The sequence below is a fragment of the Scomber japonicus genome, chromosome 4, assembly GCF_027409825.1.
Source record: "Scomber japonicus isolate fScoJap1 chromosome 4, fScoJap1.pri, whole genome shotgun sequence".
Taxonomy (NCBI): domain Eukaryota; kingdom Metazoa; phylum Chordata; class Actinopteri; order Scombriformes; family Scombridae; genus Scomber; species Scomber japonicus.
In genome coordinates, this window is record NC_070581.1 from 13,347,780 (window position 1) to 13,375,104 (window position 27,325).

The 27,325-nt window shown below is 38.4% G+C and overlaps 2 protein-coding genes across 2 annotated transcripts in view; one reads left to right on the forward strand and one right to left on the reverse strand.

The window, feature by feature from the left end:
* Positions 1-27,325, forward strand: part of ppih (peptidylprolyl isomerase H (cyclophilin H)) — a 199,262-nt gene that overhangs the window by 36,871 nt on the left and 135,066 nt on the right. The window lies entirely within an intron of this gene.
* espn (espin) overlaps positions 3,522-27,325 on the reverse strand; it is a 40,012-nt gene continuing 16,208 nt past the window's right edge. Inside the window, 7 exon segments of the mRNA XM_053317017.1 lie at positions 3,522-4,006; positions 5,361-5,372; positions 6,308-6,387; positions 15,876-16,253; positions 16,771-16,916; positions 21,624-21,855; positions 24,704-24,862. Coding sequence (XP_053172992.1) covers positions 3,859-4,006; positions 5,361-5,372; positions 6,308-6,387; positions 15,876-16,253; positions 16,771-16,916; positions 21,624-21,855; positions 24,704-24,862 — 1,155 coding nt within the window. The 3' untranslated portion in view covers positions 3,522-3,858.

Genomic DNA, 27,325 nt, shown 5'->3' on the forward strand with positions numbered 1-27,325 from the left:
TGAGAGCAGTTCACGGCCGTCTTACCTGTGTGGAGTGACCGTACAACACAGCAGCTCTCTATGGGATGATATCACAGGTGAGTCCAGGAACTGTGAGCTGCGGTCCACTGGTGAGTCCAGAAGTCCAGAAGCGCAGCAGCAACAGCTCAGCAGCTGTAGTCCTCCGCTCCCCTCTGTCACATATTTCTTCTTTCTTACTCACTTCCTCCTCTGTTTGCACGCGCCCATTGAGCCCAGCTGCTTACGTCACTACAGGTGAGCGTCAATCAATCATCGATAAATACTGGTTTACACTGGGCAATATATTAGGGTGCGCGGCAAAGAACAGCTTATATTTGTATTTCTGAGCAGTTTCTGTGATGCAGGACAACTTCTTGGCTGCATACTGTGACAGTTTTAAATCAAATACATTTAAAACATCTTACAGTAACACAGAGATTACGTTATCTGTCGTCATAGTCCTTTGCAAATATACGAAAATAAAGTGCTCTGATTTAAGTTATCTTGCATTGCATTTCTTCTTTCTTTCTTTCTTGACATCCTACAATTTATGCAACAAGTAGCACTTTGGCGCACTCTGGTGGCCAATGCATTACAGCGTCGTCACTGATAAACACACATAGTACACTGCATAGAGAAATGAGGGCTTTAATTAATCTGTTTTGTGAACACACCTACACTAAAATCTTGGACTGACATGATGAACTTTCTTCAGAAAAGATATATAAAAGAACCCAAAACCAAAAAAAATTTTTTTTGGCATATTTCTGGATCCCTGAAACTTAGAACTCTAAGGCCATAAAAACGACATCTGTATGTGGACAACTGTCTACAATTTACAACTGTTAACTTGTTAACTCATTTCACAAATCCAAAGTGTCTTAATCTCTGACATCTATTTGAAAATTGTATCAAGTAGTTAAACTAATAAATCATAAGTAATGTGTGTATACAGGAGTTATCCAAAATATTAAAGTTAAATTACTTTTACACCATATTTTATCACATTTTTTGTATGTGTTTTCTTTATCGATCTGCTTCCATTGCTTTTATACTATATCTATTATAATGGTTTGTCTTTTTTTATACTTTTTATAGCCTATTTGACCCTAGTTTCTTTATTGACATGTCATTATACATATATATGTCTATAGACACATTTCTGATTACTGATGAAATTGATGTAGTAGTGTCACCCATACCCTAACATGTTCTTAATAAAGTTTAAAAATAATAATACCAAATAGTAATGTTATAGCAAATTCTATATACATAAATTAAAAATGTGTGGTTTTTCTTTGGTTTGGGTTTTCTCATTATAAGATTTTTTTTGGACAGCAAAGAGGTCAAGAGGATTCTTGTATTTTCTTGCTAAAACCCCCCCAAAAAACATAGTCTCCATGACACTTTATCTAGCACCATTTATTTATGTATTTATTCACTTGTGCTTATTAATTTTTACTTCATCAGTGTTCATGTTTTTGGTTTATTGTATTTGCTTTAAATCTTATTCTCGTCGTGTGTAATCCCTCTTGCTTTTGTTCAAGCTCTGAGGTGGTTGAGTACGCGGTCTGCTTTATTTCACATCAGTTTCCTCAAAGATAAAAGACTTTTATACTGAGTCACATATAAAAGCGCCACAAATTCCAGCCTCAAAAATTACCACAGCTGAACCAATTTCTAGAAAAAAAAAAGAAGTTTCATTAAGTTTCACAGAGGTAGCATTTATTTAAGGGCTGTCTTGTAGACTAGTTGATTGTACATATGTTTCTGTTGGAGTCAAGACGCACACACTCTGAACATTGTTTGGTGATTAAAGATTTATTTTCTTCATTTTGAACAGTCTGAAAATATAATTATACATGAATTAGCTAATATTCTATTCAAGCAAGGCTGAGACATGTAATATTATGCAATGTGAAAACAATAAAATTTTGAGAGGGTCACTATATACAGAGTTTATATATATATATAGAAAATCAAATGGCAATGACGTTTACATCATTTTCAATTTCAACATCATATGGCATCCGATGAAGGTGAATTAGAATATTTCCAAATAATTCCACTGGCCAGGACTGTGTTTTTGATGACGACATGACGTGTACACTTGATTTGTAAAAATGTGCACCCAACATGAACGTAGTAAACATGTTGAATATTTTTCATGTGTCACATTCAGAGATAGACATCCAGCATGATTGAATGAGTTCCACTTACTTATTAAATGTCAATGCCAAGGTTCACACACTGCTACTACTTAACATTTGTTTTCTCAGTTTTACCAAAAACACAGATATTGATATTCAGCCTGAAACTGATGAATGCTCAACATATGTGTGAATTGTGTGAGTGTTTGAAACCCTGGAACTCTAATAAGTTGTTTAGACCAGAGAAAATATGAATAAAATGAGCTGTATAATTATCAATCTGGCATTTGCGTAAATTCATCAGTCATGTAAAGATGATCTGCCTGAATGTTTAGTGTGAATTATACTGTAAATTGTGCAAGTTTAATTCATCTTTTGTTATCAGATGATTGACCAAAGACATGAAACTGGACTCTTCACACTAGTGGCTGCAGACAAAAACACAGCTGGCATGTCTATGGATAATGTTTGTGCATTTCAGATGTTCTGGCAGACTGAGAGAATTCTGTATTCTGTCAGCAGATCAGCTGATTAAAGATTTATCCTCCAGGTTAGTGGGACATTGGCTGGAACAAGACACAAGACAAACTGATCTATTTTTTTCTGCTTGCACAATATATAGTGTGTGCAGATGAGATATCTGGTGAATGATGCTGCTCTTCACATATGCATATCTTTTAAAAAGGCCATGTTCATATAGAAACCTAGCAGGACTGTATTCACATTGTGTGTTGTTGTTTTTTTCTTTTGTGTAAATTCAGGGCCCTGGGTCAAATGTGCTTAATAATACATCACCACATGTTTGATACACATTATGCAACACATGCACACAACATTTCACATTCATGATCACAATAACACATAGGTCACATATAGAAAAATGAATTACGAACATTGCAGCTTTTTCCCCCCATGATAATTAATCAAATTCAATTTGCACAGCTACGTAATCTTTATATTAATTAAAATAAGATATATATCTGTATTCGAAATCCACAAAGAAAAGACAACAAGCTTATCTAAAGAAACAGATTAGTTTGAAAAGTGTTAGGATTTGTTTCTTACAAGAATTACAACTCTGGCAGTAAAGTGAAGCCATTTAGAAAGTGCTTCTATGAGCTTGATACAAAAACCTCATGACTAAGTATATAGTCTACATACAGAATACATTAGCTGCTTCAAGGTTTAATAAGCCATTTCCTCCATAGCAGAAATGCTCACAAGTAGCCCCTCTCCATTTAGCATAAACCTGTTTGAGTAAATCTATATGAAACAGCCTATGGTGATTTGCAGGAAAGCAAATAGCTGGATACTACAAATAATCTTAATGTAGGCTAATTAAGGACACATGCAGTTATAGTAAATGTCTAAGTGAGGACAATCAGTGCATATCACAGCTATTGCAACGCTAAAAGACCAAGAGTTTATGTCCATGATACGTTCAGTGGGAGGTGAAGGGTCACGCTGCTGTGCTTCATCCAGGCTACACCTCAAAGCCTGTGTGGACAGAAGTAACTGTAACGTGGTCCTGTGTTTCTGGAGGCCGAAGGGAGAGACAGGGTTCAGAGAAGACAATCTTGTCCCCACCATCCAGTTTACAGAGAAGAGTTGAGGATCAGGCAGAGGGGATGTGTATAGTGAAGGCCTTGGGGGTGGGGGGGTGAGGGTAAGGAGTGCTGCAGGGCATGTTGGGTTGAGACGGCGAAGTTCACTGTTTGGCTATATCCCCTTTCTTCAGGATGATCTGTCGTTGCCAGGGGGCCAGCTTGCTCTCGTCGTAACCCATGGTTCGTAGTCGCTCCAGCTCCGTCTTCTCCTCCTTCTCCTTCACCTTCTTGGCCTCCTCATCTGCTTTTCTAGATGCATAAATAAAGAATGGAGGACAAAGGTTCAAAAACAATCATCAAAGTTGCACACAACATTGGTTTATATAATATAATTATATACACTTACATAAAGAGTTTGTTACAATATTTAAAAAAGCCTATAGTTGGCTCACTAGTTGATTGTCTATGTGTTGTGGGATAAATTTAAATTTGTTTCCTCTATTATTACACTACATGGGCACAGATTTGTTGTCACTATCTAATTTCAAAAACAATGTGTGTTAATACATTGCCATAATGGCCTCCACTCTGTGTAGGCATTAAGGACGTCAGGCTCTGATATTGGCTGATAAATGGCCCCTGGCTGCTAACTGGTCTTCCACTTTATAAAGTTACACAACTATGCAATTTTCCCATTAACTAGGATGAGTACGGCTGATGAAGGGAAACATACAATGACCGGGTGCGATGTCTACGTCACTCTGTTGTGACCGTTTGATTGGCTGATAAACCCACGTGGGATTAATTTGGCAAATTGGCGCGATACTGACCGTGTTAAAGTCAAGACGTACGCAGGTGCAAGGTGAAAAGTATGAGTCGTTTTGGCTATTGAAAACAGTGACTAGATATGTTTTTTCCGGCTCTATCTTTATATACGACAACATTCGTGGAGTCTGTGACATTTTTACTCCACACTGCGACCCGTTCAGTTCAAAGGAGAAGTTATTTATGGCCCAAAATGACAGGTGCGTGAGTTGTAGTCAGGTTGTGTTATGGTTGTATTTTATGGTGTTAGCATGAGACCTGGGATAGGTCATGTTAGCTTACCTTTGAAGGCTAACTCTTTCTACAGTTATTCTTCTGTTTACACGTTAGTATAGCGGCAAATAACATGCCAATTGTATTACTCTGAGTTTATTACTTGAGTTAGGAGGTTTTCAGTCAGGAAAGCAAACGACAGAGAAACAGTAATGGGCGCCATTTAGTGATATAAGCCCTTTATGTAACAATAATAAAACCGAAGTACTTTTTCTGACTACAAGTGATACTAAGTAGGCATAGCTGGAACAACCTCAGCACATGGAGAAGGTAAAGGGCTTATAAAGTCTGAGAGGAGCAGCTTTACTCAATAACGTTGTTCTTTAGACTGCTTAGTGTTGTTGGAGTTTTGACCTTCTTTGAACAAGTGATATTGATTTATCCTCTGCTCTTTTCTTTCTGCCCCTTCTAGTTAACACAGGCATAGATAATGTCTAGATTTGATTATTACTACTGACAAGGACACACTTATGAAATCAGTCAGGATAGTCTTAACAACATTATCACATCTCACAATACACTAAATGTTATATGAGCATTAGTTTTAAATCATTTTTTTGCTTACCTTTTCTGGTCCCTGCCACATCAGGTGGGCATAAGCACAAGAATAAATGGTAAATATCTCAAATGGCAACAACAGTTATTTCATAAAATTAAAACACATGCACATTGTACATAATACATCTTCAAAAGTGGGGAACATTACAGACCCCAAACAATTATATTTTAGCACAGAAGTGCAGAGAAATGTTTTAAATAGATAAATAAAACTTTAATATAACATAAATAATAAATAAAGAAAAGAGAGATGTAGACTTTAACAGGGTTACTTTACTCAACTAAACACTGACACTGTCCACTTCACTGGTTAAACTTTCTGTTTACAAAACATCAGTCAGCTAACTAACTGTCACACATTTGGCTCTGTGGACTAGTTTCTTTTTTTATACATAAATATTGATAATTAAACAGATTAGTACAATAATGACGTGCAGAGTGATTGAATGTCTGCAGTGGCAGAAAAAGAAGAAAAGAATACAATCCAAAACTTAACGCTTGTCAAGTTTTTAACCCTACAAGTGTCGCTTGTAGAGTTAAAAACCACCTCATCCAACAATGTACAGATCCTGTTGTGTCCATGGATTCGTTCTGTCTTGAATAAAGCTGACACTGCACTTGTGATGCACTTGTTAAGCAAAACAATGGAAAACATGTTTCTGTTTAGATAATGAGCCATATTACAATGTGTGCATCTCCAGGTTATACTTTCATGTTCTCCCTCCGTATCCACAATAAAAAACAGAAACTGTATGATGGTATTGAGTCAGTGCAGACTAAAATCGGGGGGTTGTTTTCAGCCAGTTAAACAATTTCCTTAAAAATTCAGCAAAAACTAAACTTGCAGAGACATTCATGAGTACACTAACATACACAGACACAATTAACACTATCTCCTGTTGCTCGCCCAGGACATGATGATACCAGATAAGTATACCTAGAGGTGTTACTCACCTCTCTTCGTCCATTTTTTTCTTCATCATGTCTCTCCTCCAGGCCGGCATTGATGCCAGGCGTGCTGCCTCCTCCTCAGCCTGTAGAGGGGAAGAGGGGTTAGGAGACAGACAGAGAAGGGTTCCCATACCAGTCAGTAAAAGATTGGAATTTTGACACTGGCAATCCTTTCCTGCTCTGCATGACTACTTTCCCAGTCAAATGATCCACCAATAAATGTAACCGAAATAAAGTTGCGGTTGAATTATACAATGCATTTTTTGTGGGGGCAAAGAATAAAAAATCTCTGTAACCTTTCTCTACTTTTACCAAAGCCTTTATAGCTGTAATGCACCATCATGAACCTACGGTTAGCAAATTGATCAGTTTCCTGTAATGTCACGGGTTCAATCATCATCAGGTCTATCAATCTAGAAGAGCCATCTGTATATTTTAAGGGGACACAATCAAGCCCTACATCCTGTGACAGTTGATATTATGTTGACTGACAGTTAATATCAAGTATGCAAAATCACAGAAATAATGCTCTAACTGATGCTCAATGCAAAGCTTGGTTTAATCTACAATTAGGAACTGAACTGAAGGTGATGGAAAATAATATTCAGGACTGGTTAAACACATCCCCCTCAACATTATTTCATGTTGGCAGCAATGAATCCAGGAGGGTAGGACTGTTGCCAGCACAGGGTAGAATAACAGAAGCTACATCATACAATATAAAAACTGGATATGCTCTTCAATACTACAGATAACAGATATCCATACTCAGCATGGCTGTAATACCAGAGCCACTGCGTATTCATCAAATGTCTTGAGTAAATTACAGTTAAAGGACCAATATGTAGAATATTTACTGTAACTCATAAAATGACCATGATATCTTATCAGACATAGATAGAGATAGATTCTACCCAACTTAAAAAAACAACCGAACAAAAAACGCATGAGCTTTGAATCCAGGGAGGGGGTGGCAGGGGAGACAACTATCTCCAATATTTTGAATCTTGACAGCAGTAACCATTTTAAATGCTTCTTGTATTACATACTTCTCCTTTAAGTTACATTGGTGCCATGTTGTGGAACAGCCTTCTGTTACACTATCAGCTACTATCAGCTTTTCAGTTACTTCAGCCATTAGGTGTTTTAATGTGGGTTTGTTATTTAAATTGTGCTAATGTCATTTTGGATTTCATCAACATTTGTAATGCATAAATGCATCCCATGCAATCCCATTAATATGCATTATATCAGAGACACTTCAAATGTGTATAACAAAGGTATTAACCACTCATGTTAGTTTTCAAACACATCAATTTGTGTTGCTGTCTTTCTGTATTTATTTCTTTATTTCTTTATTTTTTCTCATTTCAAGGGTTTTACTTGGCACATTTTTGGGGTTATGTCAAGGCAACTTTTAAAGCCACAGTGAACTCAATCACAATCAAAGGTTCCATTGAAGCGTTTCATGCCTGCAGTGTCACATAAAACAATGCTAAAGAGGGCAGATGAGCACCTGCATGGAGAAGAATAAACTGTAATGAAACATTATTCCAACCTATTCATCAAAAATGTTCTCAAATATCAAACTTAAAACAAAATGCCTCTATTAGCAGAACTATGAGACTAAACACTGCTTAAAGCGTATGTGTTGTGTTAACTGATGCATCTGCTTAAAATATCAAACAGAGCTCACAATAGGTACTCTTCTCCTGTTTGTTTAAAATAAAGTAAAGACCTTTAAATGGACAGGACTGTTTAACAGGATGTTCCCTCAGACAACACACACATAAAGTAACTGGATCCTTTTCTCTTTTTCAGCCTGTAATTGGAGGTGGAGCAGGGAGTGAGAAAGAGGGCAGCCATCTTGGATTTCTCATCTTCACCTGACAAGATACATTACCCTTTTGCATTCCTCTTACTAAAGCGTTTCACTTGCCCTGGCTAAGATGAATCCAGGTAAGATTATCTTCATAATCAATTTTTAATGATTCCCCTGGGAATTAGAGAGCAACAAAAAAAATAAAATAAACAAAAATTACCTGATAGATTGACTATGGTAAGTAATCTGCTGGTTAAATGTGGACTGTATTACCACTTACTGTTCATCTACAAGTTACAGATTTACTTGTGTTGTTACCTGGCAACCATGATACCCAGTCTAGTGATAAAATGTTAAAGAATTTCAGATGCTCATAATTTAATGACTAACCCTTTTTTTTCCTCAGGGTATTAGGCAAAAGGCCATGTAGTAATATAAACCTATGGATTGTAACTAGTTTCACACTTGGTTGTACATTACTGGATGCAGAATATTTAATTGACTAATTACACCCTTCAATATCAGCTATGTAATATGGACATTAAGAAAGGAACATACACAAATAACATATATAGTGCTGTAGTGTCGATGCAGAGACCAATCTGACAAAACCAAAAGACAGTAATATAATATAATGAAGCACTAATCAACACACTTTGAATTGATGTTCTGCTATACAACCTATGTCTGATGGGACTCAGAAACATATTCGTTTTTGGGTCAGGTTTGTATCATTTTGTTGCAAACAGCTTCAGGATCATGTCTCATTCCAGTTTTGGTTGTTTTCAAATCTAATTTGAAAAAATCTGTGTAAACTAGAACTTTAGCCAGTACATTGCATTATGTTGGCAACCATACTTTAAAGGCACTAATAGATGTAATACAACACTGTATCCAATACCCAGTGATTCAGACAAAACTTTAATTACGTGTGATGCTATTTCTACATTGTTATTAGGGGTGTCATGATTCTCCAAATCCTAGATTCGATTTTAAGGTCATGATTCGATTCGATTCTATCTCAATCCCTTTTTTGGATCCTTTTAGTACAGATGCCTATGCCATTTTTAGACCATTCAGATCATTAATCATAAAAATCTCCATCAGTTGTTTGCAATGTAGGCCGTTACTGTCAAAATTAAATAATTTATTAGCAATATAATGTAACAATAACTTGTTTCAGCAGTCAATTGGAAACTTACTGTAAACAAAAGAATCATCTAGTGACCTTTTTGTAACTGCAGTTTGCACTCTTCATATTAGATGATATCCAAGTTCACAATAAAACAAAAACTAAATTAAAACATCCATGTCTATAGCCATCACTGAGCAATAAAGTGTGTTAACGGTCCTAACAGTGTTCTAACTGTATCCTAACAGTAGCATTTCTGGTGCTACAAATACCACTATAGTGCTAGTTATTGCTTTAGTGCAGACATCACAACTGTCCCGGAAGTATTGATAGTGGCTCCCTGACGCCCGCAAATTATATACATTCTCCTGGAATCTGCAGCGAGCGAGCAAGCAAGAGTGCGTGCTAGAGAGTTTCTGCGCACATGTGTGTTTGTGTGATTATCGATGCAGCGTGTGTGAGAGTGCAGCGTCCTTATAGCTGCATGTGGTATCTTATAAAATCTTTAATAAAAACAAATAACAAATATAAACAATAAATACATAAAACTTTGTATGTTTTGGTCAAATTTTGTTATAATGGGTTTAGAACTAAAATCAATCTAATGAAAGAACTTTAAATTCTTAGCTCTTTTCTGTTTTATACTGTATTTTTATGATATATGTTCATTGCCAGGATTTAGTGTTGACTTCACAGTCAATTGAATATGTGCAACCAATACTGTAAACACAAATATCTGCCCTTGTGCAGTGTACAAGCTTAGCAATACCAAATCTAGATATGTACATGACAAACACTGACAAAGACATAACTGTTGATATTAACAGCATCACAACATACTCTTTACTGAGCTGTTTACATTCACCAAATCTGACACACATACTGTACACAAATACAAACCTAAATATATATATGTAAACCTTTAAGTTTACCAGCTGACTGTCTTCCCTTTTGGGCTGTGAGTTGATAAAGATTCACTGTAACCTCATTATGGCCTCTGTAAGCCACAGATAGCATGACAGCGGGTGGTGCTAAGAGGGTTATTTGAAGGTAATCTTGATGCTCAAGATGACACTATGAGAATAGTGTGGTTCTTCATAGCTACAAGTGCTGCAGTAAAAGATTACACATTTAAGAGCTCAGTGTTATGTCATTGGTATGTATTTCACTCAGATTATTTAGTTTCTCTACTACGATCGAAACAAATAATGTCCTATGAAGTATATGCATGCATTTGGATAACTCCTAAGCTTTCACGTGTTTAAGTTAAAAATGTGAAGTAGAATTAAGTAGGAAAGATCTACTAAAATTGTATAATCACAAATATATATAATCAAATGTCAACAAACTTTATTTCAAACAACAATGTAGAAACCAAATAATAAAGGAACCCAAATTTAAATTATGGAAAGCTTGAGTAATTCTCTCAGAAACACTCATTATAAATACAATTAAAATACAAAATGCATAACAACCTTCATGGAACAAATAGAAATCCTAAATTTGCTGTTTAATTTAGAAGAAAGATTTAGATCATTTGTCAAGTGAATACATTTGAATAAAATAAAATAAATATAAATATTAAATTTACTAACAGAATTTTTAAATTTTTGAGTTCTGAATTGCTAATTATAGACAGAATCTGAGCCGTTTCTCCAGACCTTTAATATACCTGCTAATCTTTATAATCTATACTGAAAGGCACTCATTGTATGAGCACAATTATGAAGTCAAAGGCAAAAACCATTTGTGAACCACTAAGTAACCTTAAACTTGAGCAAAGCCCTAAGACCTAGTTTCTTCACCTTTGTCAACTCTAAGGCGAAGAAATTAGGTCTTAGGGCTTTGCTCAAGCAAAAAAGAGCACTTACAACAAGACAATTTGTGCCATCAGCGGTTGTCAAGAATGCAAATTAAGATTTATTTCACTGTCACTGGGGTATGCATAGTAACTGTCTAACCAGGTAGTCTTCGCAGTTTAATAGTGAAGTGGATCCTTTACTGCATTTACCTTCTTGAGATAGTGAATCAATGAGACTACCTTATCACGAAATGCAATCTGAAGTATTCAGTATAAATGAGGTATGCAGAGTTTTACCAATTATGTTCTTCAATACAAAGCCAATCTAAACAAACATACTATACAACTTGTATGGCAAATCTTATTTAAAAACTTTCCTAGAAGTAGTGTACCATGGCAATCAATCATAGATTCAAAAGCACTTGGTTCAAAACAACTCAAAAGGGTTGTAACAATTTTACACATCTTTCGACATCACAGGCTGTTTTTTCATCCACTTAGGCATGCAAGTGAGGAAGTCAGTACTACTAAGTGGATGCTCTTTGCCTTGCTGCAGTTAAGTCCCTTATGTGACATGGCCTAAAAGCTGACACACCAGATTAGCTCCTTTCCACTGCTCTTCACGCATTTCTTCTCTGGTTGTGCAGGTGGATCAGGCTTTAAATGGACTGATGGTCCACAGGGTTGTTAGATATCAAAAAGCTCTGCTTCCTTTTCTTTCCAGAAAGCAAAGCTTCGGTCAATGTATCTGATGATCTCCTCATTACTGAACTCTTTGAGCTCATAGATTACTTTAATTGAGTCTTCATTAGGTTCATCTCTAGGTGGAGGTTTATCAACATGAGGTTTCTCTATCATTTTATTGGTATCAGGTGTCACATCCTTAACTGTATCCGGTCCTGCGCTTACTGTTGTGTCCTGCAGTGTCTTAGGTTTTGCTGTTGCATCAGTTTGTGGTACAGCTTTAGTTGCCAAGTTCTGCATGTTTTCCTGCTCTGAACTTGTCCCATTAGAAACCCCAGTTTCATTTGATGACATGTTTTCAGTGGCCTTTACATCCTTCTGAGCATTGTCTAATGAGAGCTGCAGTGGTCTCTGCTTCACACACCCAGTATTGTCAGCTAAACCATCCATGGCTACAGGAGGTGGTGATGATAGGGAAGCCTCTGATTGTGGGGTTGGTGCAGGTGGAGTTGTGGAAGCAGGGTGGGTAGGTGGAGGAGGAGGTGGAGGATGAGAAGGTGGGGGAGGGAGCGACTCCTGCACTGGCAGGATGGACATGTCAGGAGACATGGAACGTAGAGAAGCTGTCATCACACCTCCCCCATTATCCGATTCTCCAAAATACTTGACCTTTATGTCTTCAAAACCATCCGTCCAGTCTCGCTTTCCTCTCTCAATTTCCTCCATGACCTCCTTGTGAAACTGCCTAATGACCTCCCATTTATGGCTACCTAGACGATCAAACATCTCATAACACAAGAGGTGGCGGAATTTGCGCTCACTGCGAGACATGTTCATTTCCAACAGCTGGAAGTATCCAAGCATGAATAGGTCAAGGGTTAGGCTTTCGTAATTCACAGGTGATCCGCTGATGTGCGGCAAGAAATGCTCTGGCCAGTAGATCATCTGCGCTCGGCTCAGCCTGCGAATCTGGCGTGTAGGCACTTGGCTCATAATTGTCCTCCAGTGGCCAATCAGATTCCCTACTACCTGCTTTGACTTCATGAAAAGGAGGAGTTTGTCATCTTCACTCTGCATCTCCTCTCCAATCTGTGCACTAAATTGGTTGTAATCCTCCCAGCCAACATCTAAATGATTTCCTCTTCTACCAGCATATTTAGTCCGGTAAGATTCAGAGATAGTGTACTTCCGCCAATGTTCAAGGAACAGGAAGACAATCCTTTCTTTCCTCATTTCAATGCATTCCTGGACGTAGCTTAGATCTGTCTGCACCTCCAAACTTCTTGTTAGCTGATCATTTTTCAAAATGGGGTCTGTACAAAGGACCTGGTTGAACTGTTCAATGTTGGTTGGAGCCAATATTTCAGTGGGCACATACGTCTGAGGAGCATGAGATGCGATGATAACTGGCTCTTCAACAAGTGGTAAGACTGATTCCTCCACTGAAGGTAAAACTCCATTGGTTTGGGACTGAGGAGCTTCAGCATAGGAAAAAGGGATATCATCCTCTGGAATGGCTTCTGGACTATAACTAGACTCACTTACCACAGGGAGTGACCTCTTGCGTTTGTACACTCTGTTTGCTTTGTTATCTTCAGACTGCGGTTGGTTCTGAATTTCATAATTTGCCTTGAGGTTCTTCACTGAAACTCCACACTGCTTTATCTCCTTCTCCACATCCTCTCTTGTTGAGAAGGACTGAGACCGTCCAATAAATCCAGCCGATCCTGCTGGATCAGACTGACATGCGCTTACATTCCTTGTCTCTTCTTGAGAATATCCAGGACATATAAGATCCAAAATGTCTATCTCTTTGCCCCCCAGGGTGGCAAGAAGAATGGCCATACTCTTGAGTAGGGTGGAAATCTTGCTGCACCAGGCTGGAAGGTCTTCAGCTTGGCCATGAACCTGCTTTGGATTGACTGAGAAATGCCCTTGATGGAGAGCAGCAGACACTGGGAGAAGCTGGTGAAGCTCCCGCTCCAGTTCCTCTAGCTCCTTCTCGACTTCTGAGACCTTGTGCATCACCTGCAAATTCTCTATTTGCTTCTCAATGCGGTTGAGGTCATCCTCTGTCATCAGTTCCCCAAATGGGCCCAAAATGGCTTTGTGGACATGGGAGTAGTGCCATTCCTGAGGCTGGTAGTGCCCACTTGCCGCAAACTAAATCAGAAGTCAAAGGAGACCACAAGACAAGAAAAAAGGAAGGAAGGGGGAGTTCCTTCAGCTCGGAGTTCCTTGTGTGAACACACGCTTCAGTGCAAATCCGTCTTGACACAGATTTTACATGGATTTAGTGGTGCAATGGCACTGCCTCATTACAAGCATTGAACTTTTGTTTTTAGTCAAAGAGAACAAAAAAGCTTTTTCCTTTTTCAATTAATATGCAAATTACAAATTCATTCTACCAGCATGGATAAATGGAGCATTAAGGTTTACATGTCTAAATTTGCACTTTTTGGGCACTTCACACTGTAGATCTTTTACATCTATATCTGCTCAATCCCCCTCTGCCCAGTACCTTACTCCCATTTTTATGAATCAGGTTTTTATGTTCTAGGTTAATTTAAAGAGCAACTACACAAAGGCTGAGCATTCTGCTTTTTAATCTTTTTTTTGTCTTGCTGCATGTTCCGTCAGCAACCCAAATAGGATGTAGTACTGCACGGTAGTGCAATGTCACATTGCCTTTGGATACTGTCACCAGTGCAATAGACCGCAGTCTACAACAGTGGTAATAAACCACACTGGATGTGTTTAGAGGTGCAATGGAGTTGAAACTGTCAACCCAGAGTGGTCGTTGCAACAAAGTAAACGTAAAGGTGGTGGTTTGGAGTTAATCTTCCAATGTCATGATCTCCATGCAAAAAAATAAAATATAACAATAATAAAACATATGAATGGGATGACATTAGGGTTTTTGTACATTTTGTTTGCTGTATTTTTTAACTTCTAGAGTAAAGTGCTATATAAAAGTCGTATTAGTATTTTTATTTGTGTTTTTTGTTATTATTACTTTGACCTGTAGTGTGAATGGGCTTGGCATCACACCACTGAATCAGCATGTAACACCTTGAAACCGCAAAACTCCATCATCAAACACCAGCCCACACTGTCAAGTGTGTTAGTGCTGTGATGGGCATTGTAGCCAAGTATTTCACAATTCACTGCACTCGAAAGACTGTTGAAAAGAGAAACATGCATAGAGATGCCCAAAGAAACATAAATAGTTAACACACTGATATCTAAATTCAGAGCTTTCTAGGTCAAATGTCTTTTCATGCAGTTACTAATAAGATGTATTTTGATGTCTTATTTACAAGGACAATATATTACTAAAATACACTATGTTCAGCATTATGCTCAGTTTATATTACTACTTTAAGCATATCATCGTTAGAAGTTTTAATGATGCCCCTGTATCTCAAGAAATAAACAAAAAGCTACAAGCCAGCCTTAATGAACCACATTAAAGATCATTTTGTTTGTTGCATCATTTAAGCGTATAGGAATACAGTCCTTGATAGCAATGATAGAGTATTACACAGGACTAACAAGTGTTCAGATTACATATTAATACCGTGTTTAAATACACATAATATCACTACACACATTGCATTGATTATACTTAAAGGTAAATGTCATGGATTGTAAGTCCAAATAATTCAATCTACACACAAAGCTTGTTTAGGAAAGCCCAGAGTGCTGGCTGAAACCCTTGCGAATAACTATATATAAATAAGTATGAGTTTAAGGCAGGTGATGACAATTAAACCCACAAAAATGCTGAAAACGATCATCATGCCAAGAAGAAAGCATAAATGCTAAATGTAAATTTGTAAATGTGTAGTCTTGACTCCCATTGGATGTTTCACACTCCACTAACTGCTTGACAATTCTAAAAGTAAGATCAACACATCTGTTCATGCATGAATACTAAAATACATTCACTCATCCTCATTGTTCAAAATCACAAAAATCCACACTCAAATCCAAATTCAAGCAGCTATCCCAGTTTGTGTCGTTAATCATTTGAGAGTGCATTCATGTAAACAAGTGTAGAGAGCATTTCCAATTTACAGGGCCACAAAGGGGATAGCTAACATGACAAAAATTTCAACATCAATCCTACCTTGCGTTTGTACTCATCCTCCTCTTGCATCTTGACCTGAAGCTTTCGCACCATCACCTGCCTCTTCCATTCAGGGATAGCTTTTCCCTGCTCGTCATGAGTGGGTACAAGTGCCTCCACATCTGTGAGGCTCGTCTTCCGCCCTGGGTCTGCTTCTGCTGTGCCACCACCGCTATTCCCATTGATCACAGAGTTTGAGGGCAGTTGCTCGTAGCTCGCAGAGGATGACATGGTCCTGGCAGATCCACAGCCAGTTGGGCTGGGGCTGGGACTCGGGGTTGTGGGTGGGGAGGTGACAGACGTATTGGACGGTGGAGGAGATGGTGGCTTGGCTGATGGGATACAAGTGCGAGTCTCTGGTGGAGGTGAGGTGTTTCCCTGGAGGAACATAAGCAACAGGTGAACAGGAGAACATGGGTGTAACAAAATAGATTTTTCGTTAACCAGTAACCTATCTTCTGACTACATCTTTAGACATACTGTGCAAAAAGCATTCTTGTGGAAATTGAATGTCCTACAATGATTACTTTCAGATTCACAGACATTAAGTAGCTTTCAGACAGATTTCATCTTCTCTAGTCAGCCTTTACTTAGCTGAAGTTAAACTCACAACTTACTTGATTTATTTGGTATAAGTGACATTGTAGTGTAAGTTAGGTAATTTATGGCGTCCGCTTACATTACTGTTTGCAGTTTCCAAATTCATAAAAACTTAATTTCTATCTCTTAACTGCATGCATTTAACTCAACATGTCTTTTCATTTACTGGCACTGGATTTAAAATGGAGACGAGCAATTGCGAAAGCTGTAGCTGAATTTCTGAAATGATCAATTCTCTGTTTGTGTGTTTGTGTAATAATGTATTATCAGTAATGTAGAAAAGATGTTGATTTACATTGTTGCCTGTTGGTCCGCTGTTGGAATAGACAGTGGTATAGCCTTTACTGTGGGGTGTGGGCTTGAGGCTCTTCCCTGCTTTGATCTCTGCCAGCAGCTCTGAGTTGTCGCCAGTGGGGGACATCATGTTGAAAGATTTCGTGCCTGCAGACAAAAGGATGGAGTAGAAAAGTGAAACCGGGTAGAGAGAAAGACGAATGAGAGGGAGAGAAAAAAAGAGAGAGTGAGAGAGATACATTGAAGAAGAGGGAGCAGGAGAGGGGTTGGGTGGCATTTCAGTGTTAAATATTTCATCCAATCAGGCAGGTAACAATGCTGACCTGGAGCGTGTTGCATCGTGATGGGAGGTCATTATGCTGTAGTGAGTCAGTGTCTCTCAGCGATATGTTTCTTTTTAGATTTGTTTGCTTTGATTGGCATTCGGCTTTATGCTTCTTGCAGTTCAGGGTTTTACTTTGTTTCTCTGAAACAGTTTGACACCATTTGGAATTATCAAATGGCTCCCCAGCTACCAAGCTGTTCTGAATGCGTTTCAGAGACAAATAGACCAGTGATAATTCAGCATATTTGGCAACTGTTGCATCAATCAACTGTTGCAATGAGCTGGGATGGGGAGGAGCAGTTCGACATTATTTCACTACAGTGAGTCCAAAGAGAGGAGGCACACAGTCTCTTTCGGAGTGTCACCTGATGTTATGTATACAGTTAGCTGCTGCTGAACTTTCAGAATAATAAAAAAAAAAAAAGTAGGTGTGTGGTAAAATGTATGCATTCAGTTTCTAATCACTAATCTGATTATAATGAAAAATGCATCAAATTCAGACTTCAAATACGACTTCTATTGATAATGCCATAAAAAGAAATGTCAATAAGGCAGTGTCAAAGTAGTGCTTACATGTGATGCCACAATCTTGTACAGTTGCTTTATACATACAGTAAATGTTACTAAAATGGTAATCAATTAACATTAACAAATATACTCCAATGTCAATAGGAAAGTAATAAAATATGAAACAATAGCAATGTAGCTACTAGTTTAACATTACCTATCCAAAGAACCTTTTATGCTGTAGCTGGAAAAATCTCAAAACAAACATGATAATGTATTTTGCTGCTATAACAATAGCTACACATTTTTTATTTAACAACATTTCAATTTCACACATTTTATTCAAAATACACCAAGAACCAACAGCTGTCTCACCTGTTTTAGTGAATGTAAACCTCAAATGAATTGTATATCTTCAGTCCCTCATTGAGCACTCATTTTCTACTTTGGAAATAAAGAAAAAAAGGTCCTGTAAAATGTTCCCTGTTGAGGCGACCACAACGGTCTAGCTGGAGAGACCTCGCTAGCCTGCCACCCCTCCTCACTCTCCCTTGCTCTCACTCGCTCTGTCTCTCTCTCTCGGGGAGGAGAGAGCAGCTTTCTATTAAAGACCCATCAACACAGTTGGGGGAAATCTAAAGGAATCACCAGTAACTGAGAGTGACAGCGAGCTATTGGCAAGCTGGCAAGGAATTAACACACATACGTACGCACGCATGGACGGATGAGGTTAGGCAGACACACATGCACACATGCACTCACATGCACGCAGGCACACACAGTCACCTTTCAATCCCCAGCTTGTTAGTCCACCCTACCGGACCAATCCTCTCCGCAGCAAACTCAACAGACGATTCACTCATGTACACACATTCATGACATGCACACAGCTCACTCACTTTCCTCCCCCCACCGTCTCACCACACATTCACTGGATTACACAGAGAGATAGACTGGTGACCGACAACCCCCGAGCACCACACAATGTGCACACACACAAACTGTGGTCTGTAAAAAGACAGGAAACAGCTACAGGGAAATTTACAACCGCATGTAACACCTCTTTAAATTTACCATTACTAGATTATATTTAATAAATCTGGATCTTTATAATGAGTCATACCAAAAGTCTAACTCTTTTTTTCTCTTACTTAATGTAAGTGGGTCCATCACAAAAAAAAGTCTGACAATATATACAGCCTACCTTCACCCATTTCTCTCTGATCTTAATTGTAGAGCACCAGAACACTTAAATATCCACAGCTAGATCAGTTTAAAGGCTAAACTAAAACTAGCGCTGGACTGAAGTACTTATATGTATTTGAATAACCCTTTGGAGTGTGTGTGTTTTTGAGTCAAAGGTTGTGTGTGTGTTAGTTAAATTCTGTTTAGGCTAAGGGTGTGGACTCTGCAAGTCTGCCAGAGTGAGAGTAAAGGAGGGTGGAGCTGTGACAGGTAGAGAACATTTGACAAATTGCCTCTCATGCTGGAAATCATAGCACAAAGGGTTTCTGCTCTTGGTTAGAAATTTAAAAGGAGTCAAGCTGCTGCATCTCTTATTAGCTGCAATTCAGATAAAGATGTGTCCTGCACTAATCTTCTCCATCCTGTTGATCAATGAGAAACAAAGGGGAACCTCTAACCATCGGGAATGTTGCAGCAGCATTTTCAATCAGCCACCTGGTCTGTTGCCGTCATCTCAATAAGCACCAGAGTTGTAAATTCATCTTGAGCTCTCAGATGTGTTGGTGGCTTTTAATTTTATGACCATCCAACTGCCTGTTTATTACCTGATTAACACTGTAGCACAAATCATGGCATTAGTGAGCACATTCTACTCTGAAGCGTTAAGGGTTATATTGCTGTCCTGTCATTAGGGAGCAGGTGGCGCATACACAAAGACATTTAGATATATGGTGAACAAAGCCTAAAGATAAATACATCGATTGAAAAGATTAGCTCACATTAAGCAACTAATGGTTTACAGCTTAATTGATGTTTCTCTTTACTACTGGTTTATAAAGACCTGTGTTGGATATCACCCTTTGAGATGCTGCTTGTCACTCATACTGCAATTCATCCTTCACTTAAACCACTCAGATAATGAACTGTGAGATGCTGTGTCAATGATAGTCATATTCTCCTCACCAAAAATTCTCTTCTGAACCAGAAGTTGCTCTTTTATATGTCATCTATGTGGCTGTTTTATAACATTTTAATGAGTTAAGCAGAAATTTCTTCAGTATAATAAATATTTTCTTTTTAAAATAGTATATTCTCAAATCAGGTAGTGCATGCTTAAAAATATTCAACATATTCAACAAGCAACTAATAATTTTTGAAGATAATAAAAATAAATAAAAAATCCTTATTTTAAATTAACAACATATAGCCTGTGGTTCACTGGGGTCAATGTTTAGTATTGTACAGAAATTTGAGTCATCTGATTTCATCCAGTTTTAGGAAGAGAAATTAGATTCGGTTTTCTCTGTCTTTTTGACTCTGACTTTGTCCATGTTATTTGCTCTATTTTATTTTATTTAAATTAAATTAAAATGTCCTGGGGATCAATGGCCATTTCCAAGTTGTTACAGATGCTTTCAGTAGGTGTTGCTCTTTTATCCGTCTAGGCATAGTGGATATCAATGTTTCTACCCAGTTCTTGTATTTATTCTGAGTGCTTTGTTGTGGTGTGAAGAAAATACATCACTTTTTGTGATGTGTGGTGTTGTGCTTAGAACTAGATGGATTCAAAGTGTGAAGCCTACAGTGAAACCCAAATGGGCTACAGCTTGACTTAACTGATAAGGTGAAAAACTGGTTTGCAGACGGTACTTACTCCTCATCGGTCTTAGTGCCCCTCCCTCTGCCTGAGAGTCAGAGTGACCCCCGCCTTGATAGAGCAGCAGTGAGGACAGACCACGGCAGGCGAAAAGAGGACAGAAACAAACACAAAACAGGTGGAGATGGAGCGAGAAAATGAAGAAACATGTAAACAGTAATAAATACAAAAAGGTGAATGGAAAAAAGGGAAGAACAGGGTTGGCTTGACAATGAAAAAAATAAACAATAACAGCGCCTGTGTAATATTGTTAATTACTAACAGAGGAGAAAGTAATATCATTAACCTGACTGACCCAAGGTTTCTCTCATTTTCTGAAAAATCACGATTACTTGGGGACATTTTCCTTATCTTCTCTTAGGACCAAAGTCAATTTTAACAGGTCAGGCTAAATTACATACATTTCTTTTGTTTCTTTGATATGATGGTCTATTGTGCCTAATTTTGCCTTCCAGTTTCTTATTTGAGGCAACATTTTATTCATTTTTTTCCCTTTTAGCTGATTGTTAGTTGGGGCTGGTTGTTTTTCTGTGAAGTCCGTTTAGGTATAGCTGTGAGAAATAGTGCAGGCAAATTTTATGAACTTGAACTGCAATCACAAATTTACAATCATAATCAAATTCAAGAACTTGTCAATACTTAAAGCTTTGACTTAATTTCTTATCCCACATCATGTCATGCATTACACTTGGATAATTAATTTTCACCTCTTAGTAAATGCAGTCTTAACACATAACATTACACAAGAGTGAAAAATTTCCCTGCAACTGGAGCAGTGTGTGCTCCGTCAGACAGCAGCATCTAGGGCAGCAGGGCACTTAAGGAAATGGCTGAACACTAAACCAGTTCTCAGGGTAATGGTAGCCCTTCATCATTAATTTATAATCTGTTATTTAGGATGCAAGACTCAACTCATCTTAACCCAGTATGATTAGACTGTGGCCTTTGCTGTAATTCCAGGAGCTCTGCTCAATTGTACAGGAATGTGTATCAAAATAATACATTCAACCAGAAAAGTGTGTTTACATTTCTTGTTTTTTCTTCTCTTTTTAAATAGCTTTTAACTGATCTTTAATACCAGAAAAGCGGTTAAGAAAAGAAGAGAAACAAAAAACTTAAGAAAGGAGAAAGATTACACAATTGTGTGTATAAAAAAAAAAAAAAGTTATGGAACACTCACTTCCTGATGAGGAAGATGGGCGACGCTGGTTAGTGTAGGTGTTACTGGTATAGTGATTGTGGGTTGGCATCTCTGGGGGCAACGGAGGAGGTGGAGGGGGTGTTGGCGTTGGGTTGCTTTGGGGAAGAGGGGGTGGAGGTGGAGGAAGTGGTGGCTGGACTGTTTCCTCTGAAGTGCCATTCTCAGTGCTGGGGGCGGAGCTGTCTGTAGGCTCCTCCAGTAATACGGAGCCCTGGTCGAGAAGAGGGAGGCACAGAAGAATTAGTCAGTCGAATTTTATATCCATTACCTTGTTGTAGTCACCACTAGAAGGTTTCCCAAGCAACCATATTGTTTTACTCTGCTGGCTATTATTTGGTTACTGATAAACAGGGTTGTGACATGTTGTCCATTCAGTAGTATTGTCCACTTAATTTTAAACACATTAGATAAAACACACATTTAATAAAACAGTAATAAAATACAGTAATAAGTGTGAGTTTTGGATTCCTTTTGCCAATTTTGCTTATAAAGGATGCAAAATAATGTTTTAAAAAACAAAGTCATAATCAAATCTGTTGCCTCAATATTTAATTTGTGAATAAACAAAAAAAACATTTATGTCTTCATTTAAAATACCACACTGACAGGAATCCCTTCCCTGCTTGCATAGGCATCCCAGTTGAAAGTCCTGCTTGGCTGAGCCAGCATTGTTGCACAGAGGCTGACAGTGACAGATGTATGCAGCCCTATTAGATGTGTTCTTCCTCTGCTTCCTGTCCTCTTTAATCAACCCATAAAGACATAATACCCTATTGCTAATAACCAAGCTAATATGACCTAATCTCTTGGGGAAACTCTGAGGGAAAACAGTGGGAAGACGCCATCTGTCAGTGCAAGTGATAGTGCTTTAACCCCCACGCCCACCACGCCCCTCCTCCCCCCTAGCAAGCATGCGTCCGACACACTCTGAAAGCGTGCCATAACTCTGCTGGAAGCAAGTTAATGGGCCTTGACATTTAACCCGCCCCGCCCCTCCTTTTATTCTTCAGACGCGTGCTCATGATTGTAGACCCCTTCGCTCTGCAAGCCCCCCAGAGAGTTGGGGCGAGGGCCCTGTCCAGATGGGTCTCGGCAGCACGTGCCATTGCTGCCGTTGATTAGCCTGTCCATCTGCTAGGGTGCCTCTGAGCCCAGTAGGGGCCCCACTGAGGCCTTAATTGGCTCAATGTGGATTATACCCCGTATCACCCAGAGCACCCCCTCTCTGGATCCCCATGAGATTATAAGAACACCTCTCCAGGGACACTGAAGAGAGTCTAACAGACTCTGTCCATTCAAACTGCCTGTGCAGGTATGTGGCCATAAACAAGTAGTTTAACATATAATACTGGGAAACACAAGCAGGCACAGACAAAATATTTTCTTGATAGATATTTTTAGGGCGTATGAAAGCAAATGTATTTTACTTTAATTTTGCATCTAAAATATTTAACTCTCCATTTCATTGTCATGCAAATGTCCTTTAATGGAAAACTAATAGTTTTAGTTTTTTTTACACAGATTGACAACAACCAGTGGCAGCTCAGAGTGTTATTCTTACAGCCAATGGCAGATACCAAGAATAAACAACTCAAAATGAGGCTATTTTACTTTATGCAATGTACAAATTAAAGATGATTCCATCTCATCAGGCTATCATCAGAGTAGTGTTTTAAGGTGCGATGTTTGAAGTGGCTCATGACCTGGACTCTTTTTCAGTTTGTATGTTGATGTTTTGGCTATTAAGCTTATAGAAGCATTATCAGGTTAAACCTAATAAGTCTTTAAGTTACCACATAACAAGGTGAATTTTATTTTTATATTTGAGCATTTATCCTCTAAATCACTTATTTTATGTTTTTTTTTCATTGTGTTTTTTACTTCTGCACTTTTTAATCATGTGATTTGTATAGTCACTTCATCTACTATAATTTCTTTAATCTTTGTATGTTGTATTATGCCCTTGTAAGCACTTTCTGTGACTTATATCTGTGATATCTATGAAAAGCACTATACAAAAAAAAAAATTATTGTCTGAAATTAGTAATACTACTAACTACTACTTACTAATATCAGTGTGAATTAATCTTTAACATGTCACAAATTTGTAACAAATGGATCACAAGCTGTCACTAACACAAGCTAAAAAATACAACAGATCCTAGGTTATTAAGACAAAATGAGAGTCAGTGGTATTGTCCTTTTGTATATAATGTCTGTTCATTGGTGACTTCCTTCTAAGGCCTCATTTGTCTGAGTCTGTTCCTTAGGTTTGTTCTTTGAAAGTTTACACAACAGGGTGGAGAGTCATGTGAAAAAGAGGGGGCAGTTTGCATCTAGAGGACACAAGATTATGTAACATGCTGAGTAGCATAATGCAAATGCAAATACTGCAGCCAGAGTGGTAACCTAATGCCAACACACCATCATCCAGCTAAACTTCACCCTGAAAAAGATCTTAAAGGAGCTAAGATCAATCACAACCGTAAACAACCAGGGAACAGTACACACTACACTAGTATCCATCAAACTTGTGACCCATAGGCTGTTGTTTTACAGTTTACACTACACATGATTCGCATTAAGTGCTAAATTACATGCATGCACATGTTACATTCAATTCTAACTATTCCGTGATTTTTGTTTTTTTAATATTAACTTAATATCAAACCATGTATGAAATCCTGTGAGTTTTGAAAAGTTATTTCACATTGAACATTTCTTCGTCTGGAAGTTAGATGACTGGCAGTAAACAGTGTTACATAATCATCAATATGTATATTTTTTTATGATACACACCAATAAATTCATGCAAATGCCCACTAAAGGGGAAATTAAGCCATAATATTCCAAAATTTGCATCTCCATATAGGTGAATAAATGAAATAATAAACCATTTACACATACTTTACCTTTCAGACATCGTGTCAGTACTTGTTGGTCTATGGTAATGAGGTGGTTACAGAGAAATACAGACCCACTAACACAGCATGTATCCATGTACTTCATTTAAATCTTTCGGATGTTGTGTGGTCATAAACAGCGGAGATGTGGCTCACCTCCTCATTGGCGACCATGCCTCTGCTCCCGCGGGGCTCAACCGTGTCGCTGCCCAGGTTCTTATAGTAGTCCCCAGTGCTGGGCTGCTTACTAAAGCTCCTCGACTTCCTGTTTGAATCCACACGCCGCAATTTGTCGTGGTCTTCTTCAGGAGTAAGCTGCTCAAGAGACAAAAAAAGTGATATCATTGCTAAGAGCAAATAAAAATGACATGTTTTGCATTCTCTTACTTTAATTTACTATTACAGCACTTCATTTGGTATGGGACAACACACTGTTCAAGTTGTAGCTTAGTAGCTTTTCTTGCCAGATTAGCTCTCTGTTGTGACTAAAGTAGCTTTCTGTGAGTGACAGAAAAAGCTTTCATGAAGTTCCAGTGAAACATTTGCATTTATGTTTCATGTGAAGACTGCTGGGCCACTGCACATAAGAATTCCCACTCACTCTAACTTTCATACTTTACTGCAGCTGCAAAGCAGGATATTCAAATCCTGTCAATCTGAGAGTCTTCATAGTATGTTGCTGTTAGAAAACATGTGGATCCGATTGGATATTGCAGAAGAACTAGAAAGCGGTGAATACGTTTCTGGAAATCATTCCAATTTGAGCAGCTAACATGCTTCTTCGTATCAATTTATTATTGCAAAAATCCTTGTTTACTAGTCATTCCTTTTCAGTGTGCAGATATGGTGTATAAATATGAAAAAGCAAGCCTTGTATATTTAAAAAAAATAAACCAATGAAAACTGGGAAGTACAAGAAATGCCTCAGTTGTCATAGCAAAATGTAGTATAGTTACTTTGCCTTTCAAATCTAGGGATCAGTCTCAGACTTGCTTTCATTTACATTTTGGTGGTCATCGACGTCATGACTTCTCACGAAATCCAGACAAGAGCTTTAGTGGTCAAGCAGATGTCCAAAGTTAACTCAAGTGGAAATAATTGACAGTTGACCCCTGACCTCTCATCCTTTGTGGTGTCATGTTCTGAGTTCTCATAAGCCTGTTTAGTGCTGTTGACTCATGTCTCCTGTTAAAGAAATGGTCCCTGGGCACTTATCATGTGGTAGAGTAATGTGAGCAGGGGAGCTACAGATGGTTTGATTGTCATCCTCCAGGGAGGTGGGCCAACAATAGTAAATGTACAAAGCATTTCAACTGCCCCCTCCCATCCCTTACACAGACATACACACAGAGAGAGCCTTTCTTCCCATTATACAATCCATTTGTCAGCATAAAGTCACTATCATGTTTGTTTTTACAATTTAATTTGCTTGTATTATCAAATGTTGTTTAGTCTTACTGCAGTTTGGTTCAGCACATTTGTCTGTCGTTTTGCAAAAACCTCAGTGTATCAAAGTACAAAGCTACAAACATTCTGTACAACTAACTATTAAAACTGAAAGTACACAGCGAGTACACAGTTAAAACATGACAATAAGATGCAACAGATTAATTGTCCTATCATCTTGCAGCTCAAACAGCTTCTGAACCTGGAGATATAAAAGAAAAGCAAAGAAACTTATAATATCTGCTAAGCACAAGCTTCTACATGACTTTGCTCCTGTCACCGGTGAAAACAAAGCTTTCTTTCTCCTCTTAACACCTTACCTTAGCGTTAACAATCCTCTCCTGGAGCTCTCCAGTCTCAACACAGCCTCAGCCACAAACCCTCACAGAGCACAGAGAGTAGCTGTCACCAGATCCACAGCGTCACCTCCTCTCTGCTCAGCGCTACACCTGTCACTCTACCTGCCCTCTCACTTTACCCACAGGCCTCATCAATAACCTATCACTCAGGTCTCAGCAGTACCGATGATGTCACCACCAGCGCACACACCAACCACTCCCCAACTGTGCCCAGGTGCTTCTTATGCAAAACACAAAGACCCAGGTGCTGCCCTCACCATGGCTGGCTGCTCTCAAATCTCTGAAGCTTTAGGATTATTAGAATATTGATAACTTCAGTGGCCTAAATTTGCTGAAAAAATAAATGGCATAACATGTACTAATCATGGGTGAGATCTCAAAGTTTCTTTTGAAGTTACTACAGTAGATCTAAGGAATAATATGAGAGGCAAAGCAGTCATTTGTTTGGTTACTTCACTACACATTTGACTTGAGTCAAAGCAAGTACAGACAAATGAGGGGACAAAGTCATGAACCAAAGAAAACACCAGAAACTTCCTTCCCTTAAAAATGCTTTTAACAAGTTCCTACACTGTCTAAAAAAGAGTTAGAAGAGTGTGAATTTAAGAGTGTGAAATACATTTTCCACACACCAAGCTCGAATATGTCTTAAGTTTGTAAAAATTAGTCCATCTGATCAGCTGTTTCCCTGGATGAAGTAAATGGTCCTGTTACTATGGCACCCAAGGTAGATTGTTTTTTCCAATGTATACAGTATAGTGTACACTGATCTTAATTGTGTGTGTGTGTGTGTGTGTGTGTGTGTGTGTGTGTGTGTGTGTGTGTTTGCTTATATGTGTTCCAGAGAGAGGCTGATGTTAAATTGTTGATGAGGGCACGCCCCGGGCTGATCACCTGGGTACAGAGAGGAGAGGGGGCGGCACTAATTAAAAACGCTTCCCCACATGACTGATGGTGCATGCGTCCACACACA